Raw genomic sequence first — 16,677 nt, 5'->3', positions numbered from 1 at the left:
CACTTGAACCACGAAGATATGTAGCTTACAAAAACAAAGACCAAAATAAATTGAACCTAAAATTAAATTTGAATAATAGATAATTAGGTAATAATGGCACACAACGAATGTAACATAAATATTAAGCTAGACAAAAAAAAATAAGCGAGCGAGAATAGCCTAGGTCTCCTCCAACATCGGGTGAGAATTACCGAATGGTCAGTAGGCTATATCACTCTTAATAATATCTCTACGAAACGGGTGAGGTGATTGCCGATTTAAGATGCAAAGATAAATTATGCTCAAAAGTTGTCAAACCAAGGGAAACTCCCTAAAGTAGGATATGACTCGAACATGTAATGCTCGGACCATAGCCCAGTGTGTGCCAAATCACTAAATATCTAAAACCACGTAAACATCGTTATAAAAAAATATACAAAATATTAAAAAAGCATTTATTTCCATATGTCTAGGACAAAAATGATTGCAATTAGTATGAGGAACTAATGGTCAATCAACATGTAAACAAAGCTCCGTGAAGTAGCGACATCAAAATGGCCGACTGGGTTCGGATATCTGCGATCCTTGATCAAGATCATATTCTCGTAGGGAATACCTACGATAAAGAGAACGCAACTTCAGTGCATAGCACAACCAATAATAGTACTCAACTTAGTAGTGGAAGCTCCAGGAGGTCCGACATTATGAAATCAAGCACAAAATATCAACAAACGAAAAACAGTAGTACTTCGTACGATGCTATTGAAAGGAATGTTTAGGTACGCATGGGTGGTAGGGTAGGCGGGCAGTAGTGGGATGTAGAACGGCACCCTCGTAGTAACGGAGGATGTTGGGAGAGGAGATAACTAATTGGTAAGAGACCTATGAGAGTGGTTTTTTCACGCCCCCCAGTTTACTATACCGACACCCTATATGGTGAGCGAGCTTGGCATATGCCCGGCATTCCATGCAACTTTTTTTCTCTGGTATAATATAGCTTTTAGTTTTATACCTTAGAAATGATGCTATAAGGAGCATTTCCACGGAGCAGCACAGGTTGAGCCCAGAAATTGCCGATTTTATGGCGCTATTAATCCGGATCGCTGATAACCGAGTCTGCTGATAAATGGGGACTGCCCATATGAGCAGCTTGGTGCATCTGTGAAGGTCCTAATGGGGGACAAAATGAAAAGTGAAAGTATTGTGTTTGGCGTGGAGGTGGCGGTTGTTTTCGTCCCATCAAACATCCCTCCTAGGCAAAGGTCACTGTCATAACTTTTCAGAACTGGGGAGGAGTCAAACTGGTAGCCCAAGGGGAGGTGGTAGGGTCTGCTCACGAGCAGCCGCTCCTTCAGTTCAAACTGTTGTTGCTTTCCAGGTTGCAAATATTGGAGAGCTGTTGGAAAGGTCTCTCTTGGGTTGTTCACAGACTGTTGAGTTTGGATGGCTCCTCTTCAAGGCGCCCAGTGGTGTTCGGGGGAGCAAGTCTTGACCATTGAAGAGAGGCATTTCTGATTCAGCTCCAGTGGTTCCTACTAGAAGCTAGAGAAACCACACCATTCTTGCAGTCATTGAGACAGCCCATAGCATTTCTCTTACGACTGCCTCTTTGGAAATTGACGCCCCTCCTTTACTCGAGGCTCGTCATCAATTTTTGGCCCCTTTTCAAGCTCCTGTATCTGTTATGTGTGTAATGCTCTGGTGGTCTGTGTTTCCGTAGTTGGATGAAGTCAAGCGCCCTGTGGCTCCCTTGCTCCCTTCAGTCAAGTGCCAATTAGTGCCTGCTTGCATCATGCAGGAGCACTCATTGGCTCCCTCGGTTCCTGCAGCTGCTTCTTCTGCTGTGGCAGTGCATCCTATTCAGTGGAAGCTCGACAGTATTTTGCTTTTACTGAATAAGCTTCCTTCTTCAGTTCAAGCTCCCACAACTCCATTAGTGCCCACAACGATCCAGTAAATGCCCACAAACAGTTCAGCTGGCGCCAGTACAATGAACCCCCCCATATTCGCGGACTCCCGGATTCACAGGGTTAAATAAAATGTTGTTAGTGGGGGTTATAAATGTTGTTAGTGGGTTTTTCTTGAATTTTGACTAATCAAATAGGCAGTTTTAAGTGTTTTTATAGGGGTTTCAACTATTTGTGGGTTCTAGCTATTCGTGAGATCGTCTGGTACCCGTCTTCCGCGAATACAGGGGGAACACTGTAGTGGACGAAGCTCCATTGGCATTGTCTTCTTGGGCGTCTTGAGACGCTTCAGTTCCGCAAGCTCCTGTAGAGGCTTTATCAACGCAGATTCAGGTCAGTGGGGCGACACCTCAGGCTCCTGCAGCTGCGGATCTTTCCCCTATTTTGTCTGAGGGCAAAGCTAGAGGAGCAAGAGGCTCCTTCAGCATATGTGGCTTTAATGAAATTCCTGCTCGCCACATATCTGCCTTTCTGTACACAGACTACTCCTTTGTCTCCCGAATCAACTTTTGTTATGGATATTCCTTCCGCTGACACCCCTCAAATGTGCTGAAGATGATTTTTTGCCTTTTTTATTCGGCTAAGAAGGCATTTAACCCACCCTTAAACGCCGAAGCGGTAAAAAAAAATATTGTCTCCCGTGTGCCGGAGGTGTTCAGAGTGAGCGCGGGAGGGAAAAAGCGGAAAAAAGAAAACAAAAATAATTTTTTTAAAAAAACAAAAAAATCAACCAAGCGCGCTTAGTTTTTTTCAAGATTCAAGAGTTCATTTTTGGCTCCTTTTTTGTCATTGGCTGAAGGTTTAGTTATGCAACCATCAGAAATGAAAAAAATTATCATTATCATACATAAATAATGCGATATATGATAGCGCAAAAACGAAATTTCATATATAATTGTATTCAAATCGCGCTGTGCGCAAAACGGTTAAAGGTAACAAGTTACTTTTTTTTTCATTGTAATGTACACTAAATTGCAATCATTTGGTATATAAACACATTGTAAAATGATAAAAGCAACACAGAGAAAATATTATCACAAAATAATGCATGAATTCGTAACGTGCGGGACGTAAACAAATATGTTTTTCAAAATTCACCATAAATCTAAATATTGTTCCTAGAGACTTCCAATTTCTTTCAAAATGAAGACAAAATGATTGAATATTACTATACTGTAAGAGTATTACCTTACAATTGCAGTTTTTCTACCATATCTGACGAGTTTAAAGTTTGATCGAATGTCAAATTTTTTATATAATTTTTATATGCAATTATTTTGAAATAAGAAAAGCTACAACCTTCAAATATTTTTCGTTTTATTCTACATGAAATTGCGCACATTTTCATATATAAAACTCTATTAAATGCCTAATATGAAACGGAGCAAATATTCAGAGAATGGGACATACGCATTTCGGAGATTTGTGGCGGGAATCCGCGCCTGGAGGAAGGAAAGATTTTTTTTTTTTAAATTAAATTCACCATAAATCTAAATATTTTGCTAGAGACTTCGAATTTGTTTCAAGATAAGATAAATGACTGAAATATTAGAGTTTTAGCTTACAAATTGCGTTTTTTTCGACCATTTCGGTAGAGTCAAAAAAGTTGACCGAACGTGGTTTTTTTTCCATTTATCGTGATTTATATGCAAATATTTCAAAAATGAGAAAAGCTACAACCTTCAATTATTCTTTGTTGTATTCTACATGAAATTGCGCACATTTTCATATATAAAACTTTTATGTAACGGCCTAATTTAAAATGGTGCAAACATTACGACAATCGCACGTATGATTTTTTCGGAAGAGTTTACTGTGCGGACGTAAAGAAAATGTTATTTTTTTCATAAATTCACCATAATCGAAATATTGTGCTAGAGACTTCCAATTTGTTGCAAAATGAAGTAAATGCTTGAATATTACTAGAATATAAGCGTTTAGCTTACAATTGCGTTTTTGTCGACCATTCGGTAAAGTCAAAGTTGACCGAAGGTTGAAATTTTAGCAATTATCGTCATTTTATATGAAAATATCTCAAAACTGATAAAAGCTACAACCATGGGTTGTTTTTAGTTGTATTGTGCATGAAATTGCACACATTTCCATATATAAAACTTTATATAACGGCTAATTTTAAAATGGTGCAAACATTACCACAATCGCATGTATGATTTTTTTCGGAAAGTACCACGCGGACGTAAGGAAAAAGTTTTTTCATAAATTCACCTATCGAAATAAAATATTGTGCTAGAGAACTCAATTAGTTGCAAATTAGTAGACTTCTCTAATTAGTTCAAAATTAAGGTAAATGATTGAATATTACTAAAAAATATAGAGTTTGTTTTAGCTTACAATTGCGTTTTTCGACCATTTCGGTAGAGTCCAAAGTTGACCGAAGGTTGAAATTTTTTGCAATTATCGTTATTTATATGAAATTCTCAAAACTGTAAAGCTCAATCATGAGTGATTTTATTGTTGTATTCTACATAAAAATGCACACATTTTCACATATAATACTTCATGTAATGGCTAATTTAAAATGGTACAAAAATTATGTCAAAGTGATGAAATAATTTCCGAGATGTGTCACAGATACTTTTTAGTGTGGCAAGAAAGAAATTCGCGCTTGCGCGCCTGCGTAACGATTGTAAACAAACAACACCTTGATCTGTGAACCCCCAGCATCCCCCAAGGCGCGTGATTCAAAAGTTTTAGGCTGGTAGGCCTACCTAAGTATTTTTCCGCGTATTTTTTAAAAAAAAACTTTTGTTAAGTCGACGTCAACATACGTCAGTCGGCACACGAGAGACAAAAATGTCGACGTAAAATACGTCCAGTCGGCAGTAAAGGGTTAAAGAGATAGACATTTACTGTGGAGATACAGGCAGTCCTCGGTTATTATCGACGTTTCCGTTCTCGAAAACCACCATTAACCAAAACTCACTGATTTATGGTGCTGATAAACTGGTTAATGGTGCCTCTGTTAGGTATGTTATGACGCCATCCTTAATAATTGTCGATTTTGGCGGCATAATAATGAATCGCCATTATTTAAGTGCGCCATTAGGCGAGGACTGCTTGTACTTGTCTTATGCTACATAAGAGGCTCCTTCCTTGGATAATTGCACCTTTTCGCAAGGTGATTCTTCTGGTCTCTTAGATGCAGCTAGACGCTTAGCTTTTTAATAGGCGAAGATTTTGTTTTCTGCCTCAGAGTTGGGGCATCTTTTGAAAAGAATTTTCAAAGTCTTTGAGGTTTTCATCTTTCTTGACTGGTCCGTTGGCACTCTGGCCTACAAGATTAAGTCTTGCCCTTTGCTTTCGGAGAACCTGGCAGACTGGATGGGAGTTCACTCGTGTATTGACAAGGGGATTAGGAGTAGTTCCCACGACTTGCCCTCTCTCTACATCATGGGGACGCTCAAGAAGAGGGAACTCTGGTGTTTCTACATGTCGGAAGGGGTTACTTCCTTGCAGAGGTCAGCTCTTTTATACTCTTCCTTGGATAAGAGGGACTTGTTTTCTCAAGCCACAGTTTTAGGCATTGCTTTGGAGCTGGAGAAGAAAAGTACGCAAGATCTCCTTGCCCAGTCTTCCAGAAAGGACCTATAGATTCCCTCCAAAGGTGGTTTCAAGACAACCTCTTCCTTTTGGGAGGCCAGCCTCTCAAGTCTAGTACAATACAATTAGGGTTTAACCTCAAAATTTAGAATGACAAACTAAACTTTGGGAATATGTAGAGGTGAATTGTGTTATCTTCATCCAAAAAGTCCCCAAAAAATCCAGTGACAGGTTTTTGAGTTAAGGCCACAAAATGGCGGCCATTTTGGAATTTTCAGTTTTTCTCATTTATTGCTCCTAAAGGGGTAAAATATTGAATTTGTAAATGAAATACACATCAGGTTTTTATTATATGATACTTTTAGAACCTATTTACATAAATCTCTTGAGTACTAACAGCATCAGTGTGAAATGATGTGCCTTTATTTTTAAAAATTTCCGTTACTAGCAGTTGATAGGAATATTCCCATTCCTGCTATTGGAAAAATAATTGGTATATCACAATTATTATCTAAATAAATCATCTGGAGAATTTTATTGTCTTTTAAATGACGCCAAAAGGACATTTCTATGACATACCACTGCCGTAGTATCTGTTTGTATATATATATATATATTATATATGTACTTACATCTACAGGCGTACTTTTTTCCGTGTATGTGACAATCAGTATAATATATAATACAATACATATATAAAATGTTAGTACTGTATGATCATTAATGAAAGGCACAGAAAAAATGGAAGACAAATCAAAATTTTGCATATTGTGCTAGCCCACTGGCAATAATTGTTTTGGTGAAACTGTGCGCGTCATTAGAGTTTGGGTAATAAAACATAAATTGAGAAGAGTACTTCAAAAGAGGGGGACAAAGTAAAACTCCAATTTAAACTGGGAAAAAAAAAACAAGGAGGCTCGTTTGATTGTTCATGTGAAATGTAGGGAAAAGACTACACATGTCGCTGGGAGTCCGCACCTAGAAAAGTTCACACGACCCATGAAATCAGGCATGAGTTCGATTTTAAATCCCAGTAGTGATATTTTGTGAAAAGAAAATTGCTGTGGATGTGAGAAAATTTAGGAAGACAACTTCTTATGAGTTTAGTGTCGTGGAAACACTAGAATTTGTTAACAACATTTGCACAAATGCTGATGAACGAAATGATAACTGGGGGAAAGTGGTTCTTTTCCGAGTGTCCAAAGTCATTGACCTTGTCGCAGCGGAAGGGACGGACGGTACCATTGTACATGCTACAAATACTTCTTGAGGCCAGGCAGTGCAAAGCCAGGAACAGTCACACACAGGGACAAAAAAATGGATAAGGAAAAAAGTCAATAGCCTTTATCAAACTGTGCGAGTATTTGGAAGAAAATGATGAATGCCAGTATTCTATTGATGAATTAATGTCAATTATGGGTACCTATGAAAATGCTGGTATTAATTACGGTAATCAATACTTGAAAAAGAAACTCAAGAACCATTATGGAAATCAAATAACAATAGTTGATAAGATAGGTAAGAGTAGAGTGGTGTGTTTCACTGAATGTATGAAAGATATTTTAACGGATGAATGGTATGATGCACGAAAAAGTGATCCTGCTGAAGATGCTAGAAGACTGATAGAAACTGCTGCTCTGATAATTCGAAATGACATTCGTCCAAAATCTTACAATTGTGAGGTATTCCCTTCAGCAGAGCAAGTAGTTTCTGGAAATTGTGAGCTTGTTCCAGATTATCATCGTATGTTAATTGATGGAATCTTGAAACTGAAAAAAAATGATAATCAAATTACAAAGAAAGTCAATCAGTATACAGCATGCTATCATTGCTGCTGTTCGTCCTAGATCATTTGTCTCGCACATACAAACTGGTCTGGGTGTTCATCTACACAGAAAGTATGGATCAAGAGTACTGATTGACATCGTTTCTAACCTAGGATTCTATGCCCCATATAGAGAAGTATTGCTGTATGAAGCATCAGCTACAATGAACCCATCAACTACAGTAGATCCACAGTCATATATCCAATTTGTGTATGATAATGCTAACTATAATGTTGCAACTTTATATGGTCATAATACATTCCACTCAATGGGAGGAATCAAGTGTGTGACACCGGCAGATCAAGTTCATGAAAACATGCCCATTCCCAGGGCTGAGAGAATTAACAGTGAGGCATTAGCAACTCAGGGACTTAGCAAATTTAATTGTGTACCATATGCCTATGACAAAGTTCTATTCACTTTTGACAGCTGAAGACATAGAAACACTTGTACATGAACCTGTAAGTGTAAAACTAGCCCAACAACCTTACACATTGTGGATATGTAGCACATGGCTTCAAGGTCTCCATGCCCGAATTGGATTGGATTTATGAGCAAGATATACAGTAAAAGCTCATCTTATAAGACATCAGTTTTACTACCTGTACCATTTGTTAATCTTGACCCTACCAACCCTTCTATAATTTACAATTGCCTCCTGAATGCTGCAGAAGAAGGTCTAAAGAGTGGACAGTCTACAGTCATGGTAACCTTTGACCAACCACTTTACTCTAAAACTTGTGATATGGTTCTTGCTGCTGGTCCCAGTAGCCCTCTTTCCCGTGTCACTGTACGCCTTGGAGGGTTTCATCTTCTTATGTAATTTTTAGGAGTTATAGGGACCATAATGGCTGGAAGTGGCCTTGAAGGACTGTGGGAGACAGTGTATGCAAAGAACAGTGTTGTTCATATGATGACTGGATGTGCTTATGCCAGGAGTCTTGAAGCTCATTTCCTTACTCAACTTGTATTAGCAGTACTATTGTTGGATTCATCTTCAGTTAATGAGACCCTTAAGAAAAGACTTACAAACCTGCTGCATGTTCTTATGTTGACAACAACACTGAAACACTGGAGGTAACAGCAAATTCAAGTGCTGTAAAGTCCATCATGAATCAACTTGAAATGAAGCTTACAGATGCTGAATCATGTGGAAGAACCGAAAAGCTATGGGTACAGTATTTTAGGTGTATTACAATTGTGAAACTCTTTTTAAGGGCAGATCATTGTGGTGATTGGAATCTTCACCTCTACAGTGTAAAAATCATGCTACCATACTTGCATGCAGCAGGACACCTGAATTATGCAAAGTCTGCTCAAGTCTATCTACAGCAAATGCATAAACTGGAAAAAGTCATGAAACTAGAGGAGTTTGAAAAATTTGCAACAGGGGGATATTTCACAATTAGAAGATGCGACAAGTTCTGGTCAGGGATCTGGACCGATATGACAATTGAGCAAGTCCTCGTGCATTCCATCAAAACATCTGGAGGTCTCACCCGAGGATGTGGAATAATACCATCAGTTATCGTTAAATGGGTTAAGTCAATGCCCGCAACAGCCAGTATCATTAATGCTGTTGAGTCTGTTAGTGGAGTTACTGTTACCACTTCAGAACAGCATATTGATCTTCGTGAATCTCGGCAGACTCGTGATCTTACTGACATGAATACCTTTAAAGATTGGCTGGCTGTACACAAGCCATACAACCGACTAACATCTATCCTAATCTCCATATCAAGTGGTATTGTTGCCAATAAAAAAGTGAATTGTGATGAAGCCTATACAGTTGGATCCTGTACTAAGTCACAAGATGCAGATTTTTAATGACCCCCAGGCCTCTGCAGATGATATAGCTGCTACTGGAGAAGAATTTCTTCTTGTCCTGTATGGAGGAAGGCCAGAAGGTAGTCTTGATAAACAAGGTACTTTAATTACTTAAGGACGATAGCTAAACAGCCTGTACATACCAAATTTGATCTAGCTACACTTCCTCCAACATCAGCAGCAGGACACCAACATTCTTATCGTACCTTCCATCAAGTACAATAGTGGCAAGGGATTACTCTAGACCCCACTGACTGGGGTTGGAAGTTAGAAAATGACTGACTAAGACCAGTAACATCGCTTAAAGAGCCTGTACCACATTCCCTACTTCATCTTATAACTTGTAATTGTAGAAAAGGTTGTGAACTGAACTGCGAGTGCAGGAGAAGTGGACTCCCTTGTACACATATGTGTGGGTATTGTGCTGGGCATGGGTGCAATAATCTGTTTCATTGAAGATAAAGAAGGAGATATAGTGGGATATGTAGAACATAGTGAAACTGAAAATGAAGACTATTCTCAACCCTTACAGAAAAAGAAAAGGAAATAATTTACGAGAAATAATAATGATTCATATTTTTGTTTTAGCGTAATTAATGCATAATCCCTTGTGCATAAAAATGGAGTATCATCAAGTTGAAGTTAAATTTTGTCTGTACAGCTGTATAGTTGAAAACTAATTTTGATAATTTTTTTCCACATTGTATTGTATTGCAAGTAGTTACCGGTTATATGCTCAGTTCGCTACATAATTTTTATGGTAATTGTGGTTATGTGACCTAGAATTTATCCTCAACTAATTATAATGTCATAAGCATGTGACCTATGAATGTCTTCAACAGCAAAATGTTGACGATTATATGGTAGGAACTAGGTAATTGTTAATGGCACCAATTGAAGTATTCAAACGAAGATACCGCCGCAATGGTGCGTCCTAGAAGTGTCATTTTGGTGTCATTTGAAAGACAAGAAGATTCTGCAGATTGTTTATTTAGGTAAAAATTATGATATACCAATTATTTTTCCAATACCAGGAATAGGAATATTCATGTCAACTACGAGTAACAGAATTTTTTTTTACATAAAGACCCATAATTTCACACTGATGTATTTAGTACTGATGAAATTTGTTCAAATAGCTTCTAAAACTACCATATAATACAAGATAATGTATATTTCATCTACCAATTTTATTTTTTTACCCTTTAGGAGCAATAAATGAGAAAAACTGAAAAAACCAAAATGGCCGCCATTTTGTGGCCATAACTCGAAAACCCGTCACTGGATTTTTTGGGACTTTTTGGATGAAGATAACACAAATCACCTCTATATTTTCCCAAAGTTTCAGTTTTTCATTTTAAATTTTGAGGTTTGAGCTAAAATTGAGCAAATTATATTGTACTAGTCAAGGAAGTATCTCTTTGTTTGTGTTCGAAGGGAAGATTTTTCAATTTTGACGGCTTTTGCTTTGGACTGACTGCAGTGCCTCAAGTGTTTACCATGGTAATGGCGCCCATAGCGAAGTGGCTTCACTTTCAGGGGAAAAGAATTTCCTTGTATTTAGATGACTGGCTCCTAAGAGCCCAGTCAGAGAGTCAGTGTGCTGAGGCCCTCGAGAAGACTCGTTTTAGTCCAGGAGTTAGGAATCCTTGTGAACTCCCAAAAATCACAGTTGATTCTCATTCAGGAGATTCAGTATTTGGAATGATTGTAGTTTCAGTGTTTTCATATTTTTCCGACCTAGAAAAGGGTAGATTCGTACCTAAGAAAAGATCCAAGAAGTTCTGGCCTTAAACGAGGGCTCGTCCAACAGTTGGATGTGTCTGCTGAGGTTGCATTCGTTGATAGAGCAGTTTGTGTTGTTTGCAGGCTACATCTCAGACCCCAGCAGTTCTTTCTGGAAACGAACTGGAACAGGAAGGAGCTTCCAGACCCTTTTTTTTCCTATAATGCAGGAAATAAAAGAGTACAGTGGTCCCCCCGTATTTGCGGGAGATGCGTACCAGACCCCCCCTGTGAATAGTTAGAACCCGCGAATGTTTGGAACCCTTATAAAAATGCTAAAAACAGGGTATTTTGTTAGTTTAAACTCAAGAAAAACCCACTAAAAATGTTCATACTTGGTTTTTTTAATAGTTTTATCACAAAAAGTGCATTTTATGATGAAATTGATAAAATAAAAAACCCAGGAATTAGTGGATATTTCTCATAGAAAAATACAGAGAATGTGCGAATTTTCCGCGAGTAATGCGGGGAAATGCTCCCGAGAGAAATCCGTGAATGTGTGATTCCGCGAATCCGGACAACGCGAGTACCGGAGGGGGGGGGTCCACTGTACTTTCTTTGGCGGAATTCAGAGAAGAGGCTGTCGGAAGACAAGTTTCTCTTTCAGCTGAACCCCAACCTAAACTTCTTTTCAGATGCGTTGGACCTGGGATGAGTAGTGATTGTAGAGAACAAAGTCTCAGGAGTTAGAACCTGCGAATAATTGGAACCCCTATAAAGACACGTAGAATGGCCTATTTTGTTAGTTAAAACTCAAGGAAAGCCTTAAAAATTTGTATTCCTGTTTATTTAATAGTTTTATCACAAATAGTGCATTTTATGATGAAATTGATAATAAAAACAGGAATTTGTGGATATTTCTCATAGAAAAATACTGTGAATTGGTGAATTTCTTGTGAATAATGGAGGGAAATGTTCCAGAGAGATCTACAAATCCGGAGAACATAAATACGGGGGTTCCTCTGTACATGTTTAGTCACCAGGTTCATCCAGAGGAAGCTAAACAATTTGGCAGACGAGCTAAGTCATTGGAAACAGGTCCTACGGGCAGAATGGACGTTGGATCCTCTGGTCTGCCTACACCTTTGGTGACGGGAAAACCAACGATAGACTTGTTCGCCACGTCTCGGAACCAACCCCTCTTCTGGTTGTTTTGCCAGTTCCAGAGCCACAGGTGTGGCCAGTGGATGCTTTTCTTCTGAATTGGTTGGACAAGGAACTATGTTTTCCCTCCATTCAGCCTGATAAGGCAGGTGTTGAACAAATTCCTTGTACACAGCAACGTCTCTCTGATCCTGGTGGCTCCCTTCTGGCCATCGAAGGAATGGTTCCCGAATCTTGTAGATCTTTTGGTGGACTTCCCAAGGTTGCTTCCTCAAAAGAGGCAGCTACTCAGACAACCACACTTCCACAGATTCCACAAAAACCTGTCTTCTATGGCCCTGACAGGATTCAGGATTCAAATTGTCCAGAAACTCCATAGAAAGAAAGGGTTTTCTGAGGAGAAAATCTTCAAGGAACGTTTATCAGAATAAGTAGAGAATCTTCTGAGAGTGGTGTAAGAATTCCAACATCTCTTCTAAAACCACTGTGATGCTTATAGCTGATGTCTTGCTTCATTTGAGGCCAGTAAGAAGCCTGTCAACCTATCATCAAGGGCTATAGGGCCATGTTGGCATCAGTTTTCCGTCACAGACTTAGACTTATCTTCCAACCCAGACATCTCTGATTTCATTAGATCGTTTGATACTTCTAATCGTAAAGATTCTCCTATGGTGCCTTGGAATTTGGATATTATGTTAAAGTAGTTGTCTCTGCCTTGTTTTGAGGTTATGCATGAACTTAGTCTGAGGGATTAACCAGGAAAACTTTCTTCCTAGTGTTTTTAGCGACTGCTAAAAGGATTAGCGAGATTTGTGCTCTTGATAAGAAAATAGGCTTTTTGAAAGGGAATTCCATTTGTTCCCATTCCCTTGGCTTTTTAGCCAAGAATGAGTCTCCCTCTAATCCCTGGCCTTGTTCTTTTTCGATCCCTAGTTTGACAGAAGTCCTGGGTAATGACAGCTTTGGTGTAGCCTTCCCTGAAGTGGAGAGAAGCGGCAGGTTATCATCTGTTGCATCGATTTTTACAGCAGAATTATATTGAATTTTAAAGGCTTTAAAGGAAGTTTTAATTAGGAATGAAAATAATTTTATTATAGTATATTGTGACTCAAGAAGTGTTCTTCAGTCGCTGGAATCTTTTAACCCTTTAAACCCTCTGTTTTAGATATGTTGGAATGGCTGCTTTTACTAAGAAGAAGAGGGAAAGAAATAAAGTTCTGTTGGGTTCCTTCCCATGTTGGGGTGGCTGGGAATGAGAAAGCTGACCAACTTGCAAAGTCTGCGGTCAGCTCCCCAGAACCCACAAGATGCCTACTACCATATCGGGATTTGTACCCTCTAGTAGGTCAGAGAATTAAAAAATTTTGGCAGTCCCAGTTAGGAGGATATTTTAACTAATAAAAAAATGGGCAGTATCACTTCATCAGTGTCTCCTTGGTCATATCCGTATATGCCAAGGAGACAAGAAATGATGTTGTGCAGATTGAGGATTGGACATACAAGACTCACCCATGGGTTCTTGATGTCCCATGAAAATCCTCCATTTTGCGATGATTGTACTGTGTCCCTGACTGTGAGACAATGAATGGCCCCAGACTGGGGGAATTTGAGAAATAGGTTCCTGTATTGGGGATGTGATAGAAGAGGTAATTTTATCCTATCTACAATTCTTGGAAAGGATGGTAATATGGAGCAGTTATATATTTTTATGAGGGAGGCTGGCCTCCTCAACAAAATTTAGATTATATAATAGAATATCTATGTAAGAATTAATATATTTGAACAAATATATTTATATAATTATATTTTTAGAATTTTTATATTAAATTAATTTTAGATTTAATTCTACTTTCTATCTAAATTTATTTTGGTGTCAATAACCGAGATGTGACACCAGTTTTTAACAGACATAATCAATCAATCAATGGGTAATGACGATGAAGAAAGAACTCTGTGCTCTGTGAGGTCTTTAAAGTACTACCTTCAGAGAACTAAAGACATTCATGGAGGTTTTGGCAGTCTTGGGTGTTCTGTCAAAAAACCCTCCAGGCCTTTATCTATGAATGCTCTTGCATTTTCCTTAAGAGACGTCATCCGAGAAGCATATTTTTCTGTTAAGGAGGACGTTCTCCCAGTCTACAAGGCTAAAGCTCATGAAATTAGGGCAGTATCCACTTTTCTGGCATTTAGGAGAAATTTATCTTTTACATCTATTATTAATTTAACATTTTGGAAATGCAAATCTGTGTTTGCACTGCATTATCTCCATGACGTTGTTTGAAAGTTCAACGGCTGATTTCCAACCTTCACAGAAAGTAATTCCTAATGTAAAGGACCTTAGTAATATGGAAAGGTATCTTATAATGATTTGTAAGTGTCCACCGGTTTGCATTAGACAGAGTGCAGTATTCTTTTTTTCAGCTTGGTAAAAATATTTTATTTTTATGTAATTTTTGCTAGAACTGATAATCAAATTAAGTTGTGTTTTTGTATAGGAATAGGAATGCTTTCTTACATGTATAATTAATTTGTGATGTACTTACTTCTGAAATACGTATTATGGTATAATTTGGGGTTAATCAGTCTATGATATATTAGATAGAAGTAAGAAAACTTGTACCATTGTGAATAAAAATACAAGCACTGTACTGAAAGCATTCTGGTAAATGAAGTTCAGACTGGTTTAGTAAGTTAATTAGATTTTTTAATTATCTCCCCCTTGACAGAGAAGAAGCAGCGTTGAAGATGAGCGAGAAATGAGGGCCCTTCTTCGTGAAGGGGACCTTGTTTGTGTTGAAGTTCAAAAAATTAATGATGATGGTTTTTACTAAGGCTTACAGCACGTTCAACTAAATATGGCAAAGTAAGCATTCATTATACCCTTTAGTTTTACAGTTATTAGTGAAGGACTTTCACTGAGCACTTAACTTATGTCTGTTAGATAAACATGAGCAGTATTAGTCCTGGAGGGAAGGAATATCCCCAGCTTTTTTTTTCAATAGATAATATAGGTAGTTTTCAACTTACGACCACAATTGGTTACGACCAACTGGTCGTAAATTGGTTTGGGCGTAAGTCGGCCCATGTTAATTAACCGTATACTGCAGACTAGGCTCTGTATTCGTATATGTACGATATATGTACCATGATAACATCATCATCGTATACACGAGGCTAACTTGTTAAATGTTATTAAATTTCTCTTTATACTGAATTATCATAAGCCAGTGTGCATTGAACCTAGAGAATTAGCTGAAATTAATAATTACTATGCCATATATGTATAGAGATGCTGTATACATATATGGCATAGTAATTATTGATTTCAGAGCCTAGTCTGCAGTATACTGTACAAGCAATTCCTGGTTTACGACAGGGCGTTCAGTTCTTGAGACGCATCATAAGCCGGAAAATCATGGAAAATCGTCAAAAATCCTGAGAAAACCTTACTGGTAATGCTTTGGTTGGAGTCATATTTCTTTTGTCAGATCGGCATCATAAGCATCATAACCCTGGGACATGCATCATAAACCTAAACCTAGAAATAATTTCTGATGAATATAATTGAAAAGCGTCATAACCTCGGAACGCCACAAGCCGAAACCATCGCAAACCTGGGACTGCCTGTATACTGTATGTACAATATAATTTAGTAATTTATTAATATAAGCCAATTTTGGAGGTTCAATGCATTCTGACTATGATATGATATTAGAAAAACAAAATTGGACACGAAACGGAAATCAGATTCGGACAGACATCTAATTCAGCGATGTCAGGCTGCTGACGGCTACGCATATTTATAACAAAATAAAAAATACAAATGAATATGCCTCTTTTTCCATGAATCTTTTAAAAAAAGTTTATACTACTGTATCCAATAATATTGTATGTATTCTCATATTATTGTATACTAACAAAACGGTCAATGTTTTGATTTGGAAATCAGCTGATGGCAAATACAAGTTTAGTTTGCTGTATTTACGTTTTATTTCTCTGTATTTAACTCAATCTGAGCGAATTGCCTTGCTTCTAGTTAGCATAAAATATTTAGATACTTTACTTATATGAGACAAGGTAATTTGTCATTGTTTCTAAGTTGAAATATGAGTTTGATATGTCTCTTGAACTAAGTTATTTTCCTCATTAACAGATTGCGTTGTGGGCATGTTTATTGTGTAAAAATAATATGTGATTCCGTTGTATTTTCACTTGATTTCTTCATAGTACGAGCTTTACTTTTAGATACATTACTCATCTTTTATCGGCGTGAAAACAACAGTGAAATGTGTTCTTTGAAGACCTGAAATTTTGATTAAAATTGTTCTCTCAATTTTATCTAAGGTTGTGTTTGATGGCATAAGTTTAGTGGAGTTATATCCTTGTTGCCGATGCACGACAAATAGTCATTAGCAGCTCGAAAAGTGAGCTGCGTCCATCTTTAAGGGGGGTTACTGGGGGCCAGAGCCCCCCCAGTCAGGTAACATGTTTTACTAGTTAATGGCGACCTGGTTTTCGTCATAAGGCACCTATAATAGAGTTATGGCATTATAACATACCTGACAGGGGGTGCTATAAACCAGATATTGGCGCCATTAACCGGTTACCAGCTCCATAAGCGCCATAAA

At 38.0% G+C, this 16,677-nt stretch overlaps 1 protein-coding gene across 1 annotated transcript in view; it reads left to right on the top strand.

Moving 5' to 3' along the window:
- Nucleotides 1-16,677, top strand: part of LOC135210947 (exosome complex component RRP4-like) — a 602,376-nt gene that overhangs the window by 507,734 nt on the left and 77,965 nt on the right. Inside the window, 2 exon segments of the mRNA XM_064243926.1 lie at nt 14,776-14,871; nt 14,874-14,912. Coding sequence (XP_064099996.1) covers nt 14,776-14,871; nt 14,874-14,912 — 135 coding nt within the window.

Source organism: Macrobrachium nipponense, chromosome 4, assembly GCF_015104395.2.
Source record: "Macrobrachium nipponense isolate FS-2020 chromosome 4, ASM1510439v2, whole genome shotgun sequence".
Taxonomy (NCBI): Eukaryota; Metazoa; Arthropoda; class Malacostraca; order Decapoda; family Palaemonidae; genus Macrobrachium; species Macrobrachium nipponense.
Note: the sequence above shows the minus strand (reverse complement) of the source record. Positions and strands in the feature narration are given on the sequence as shown.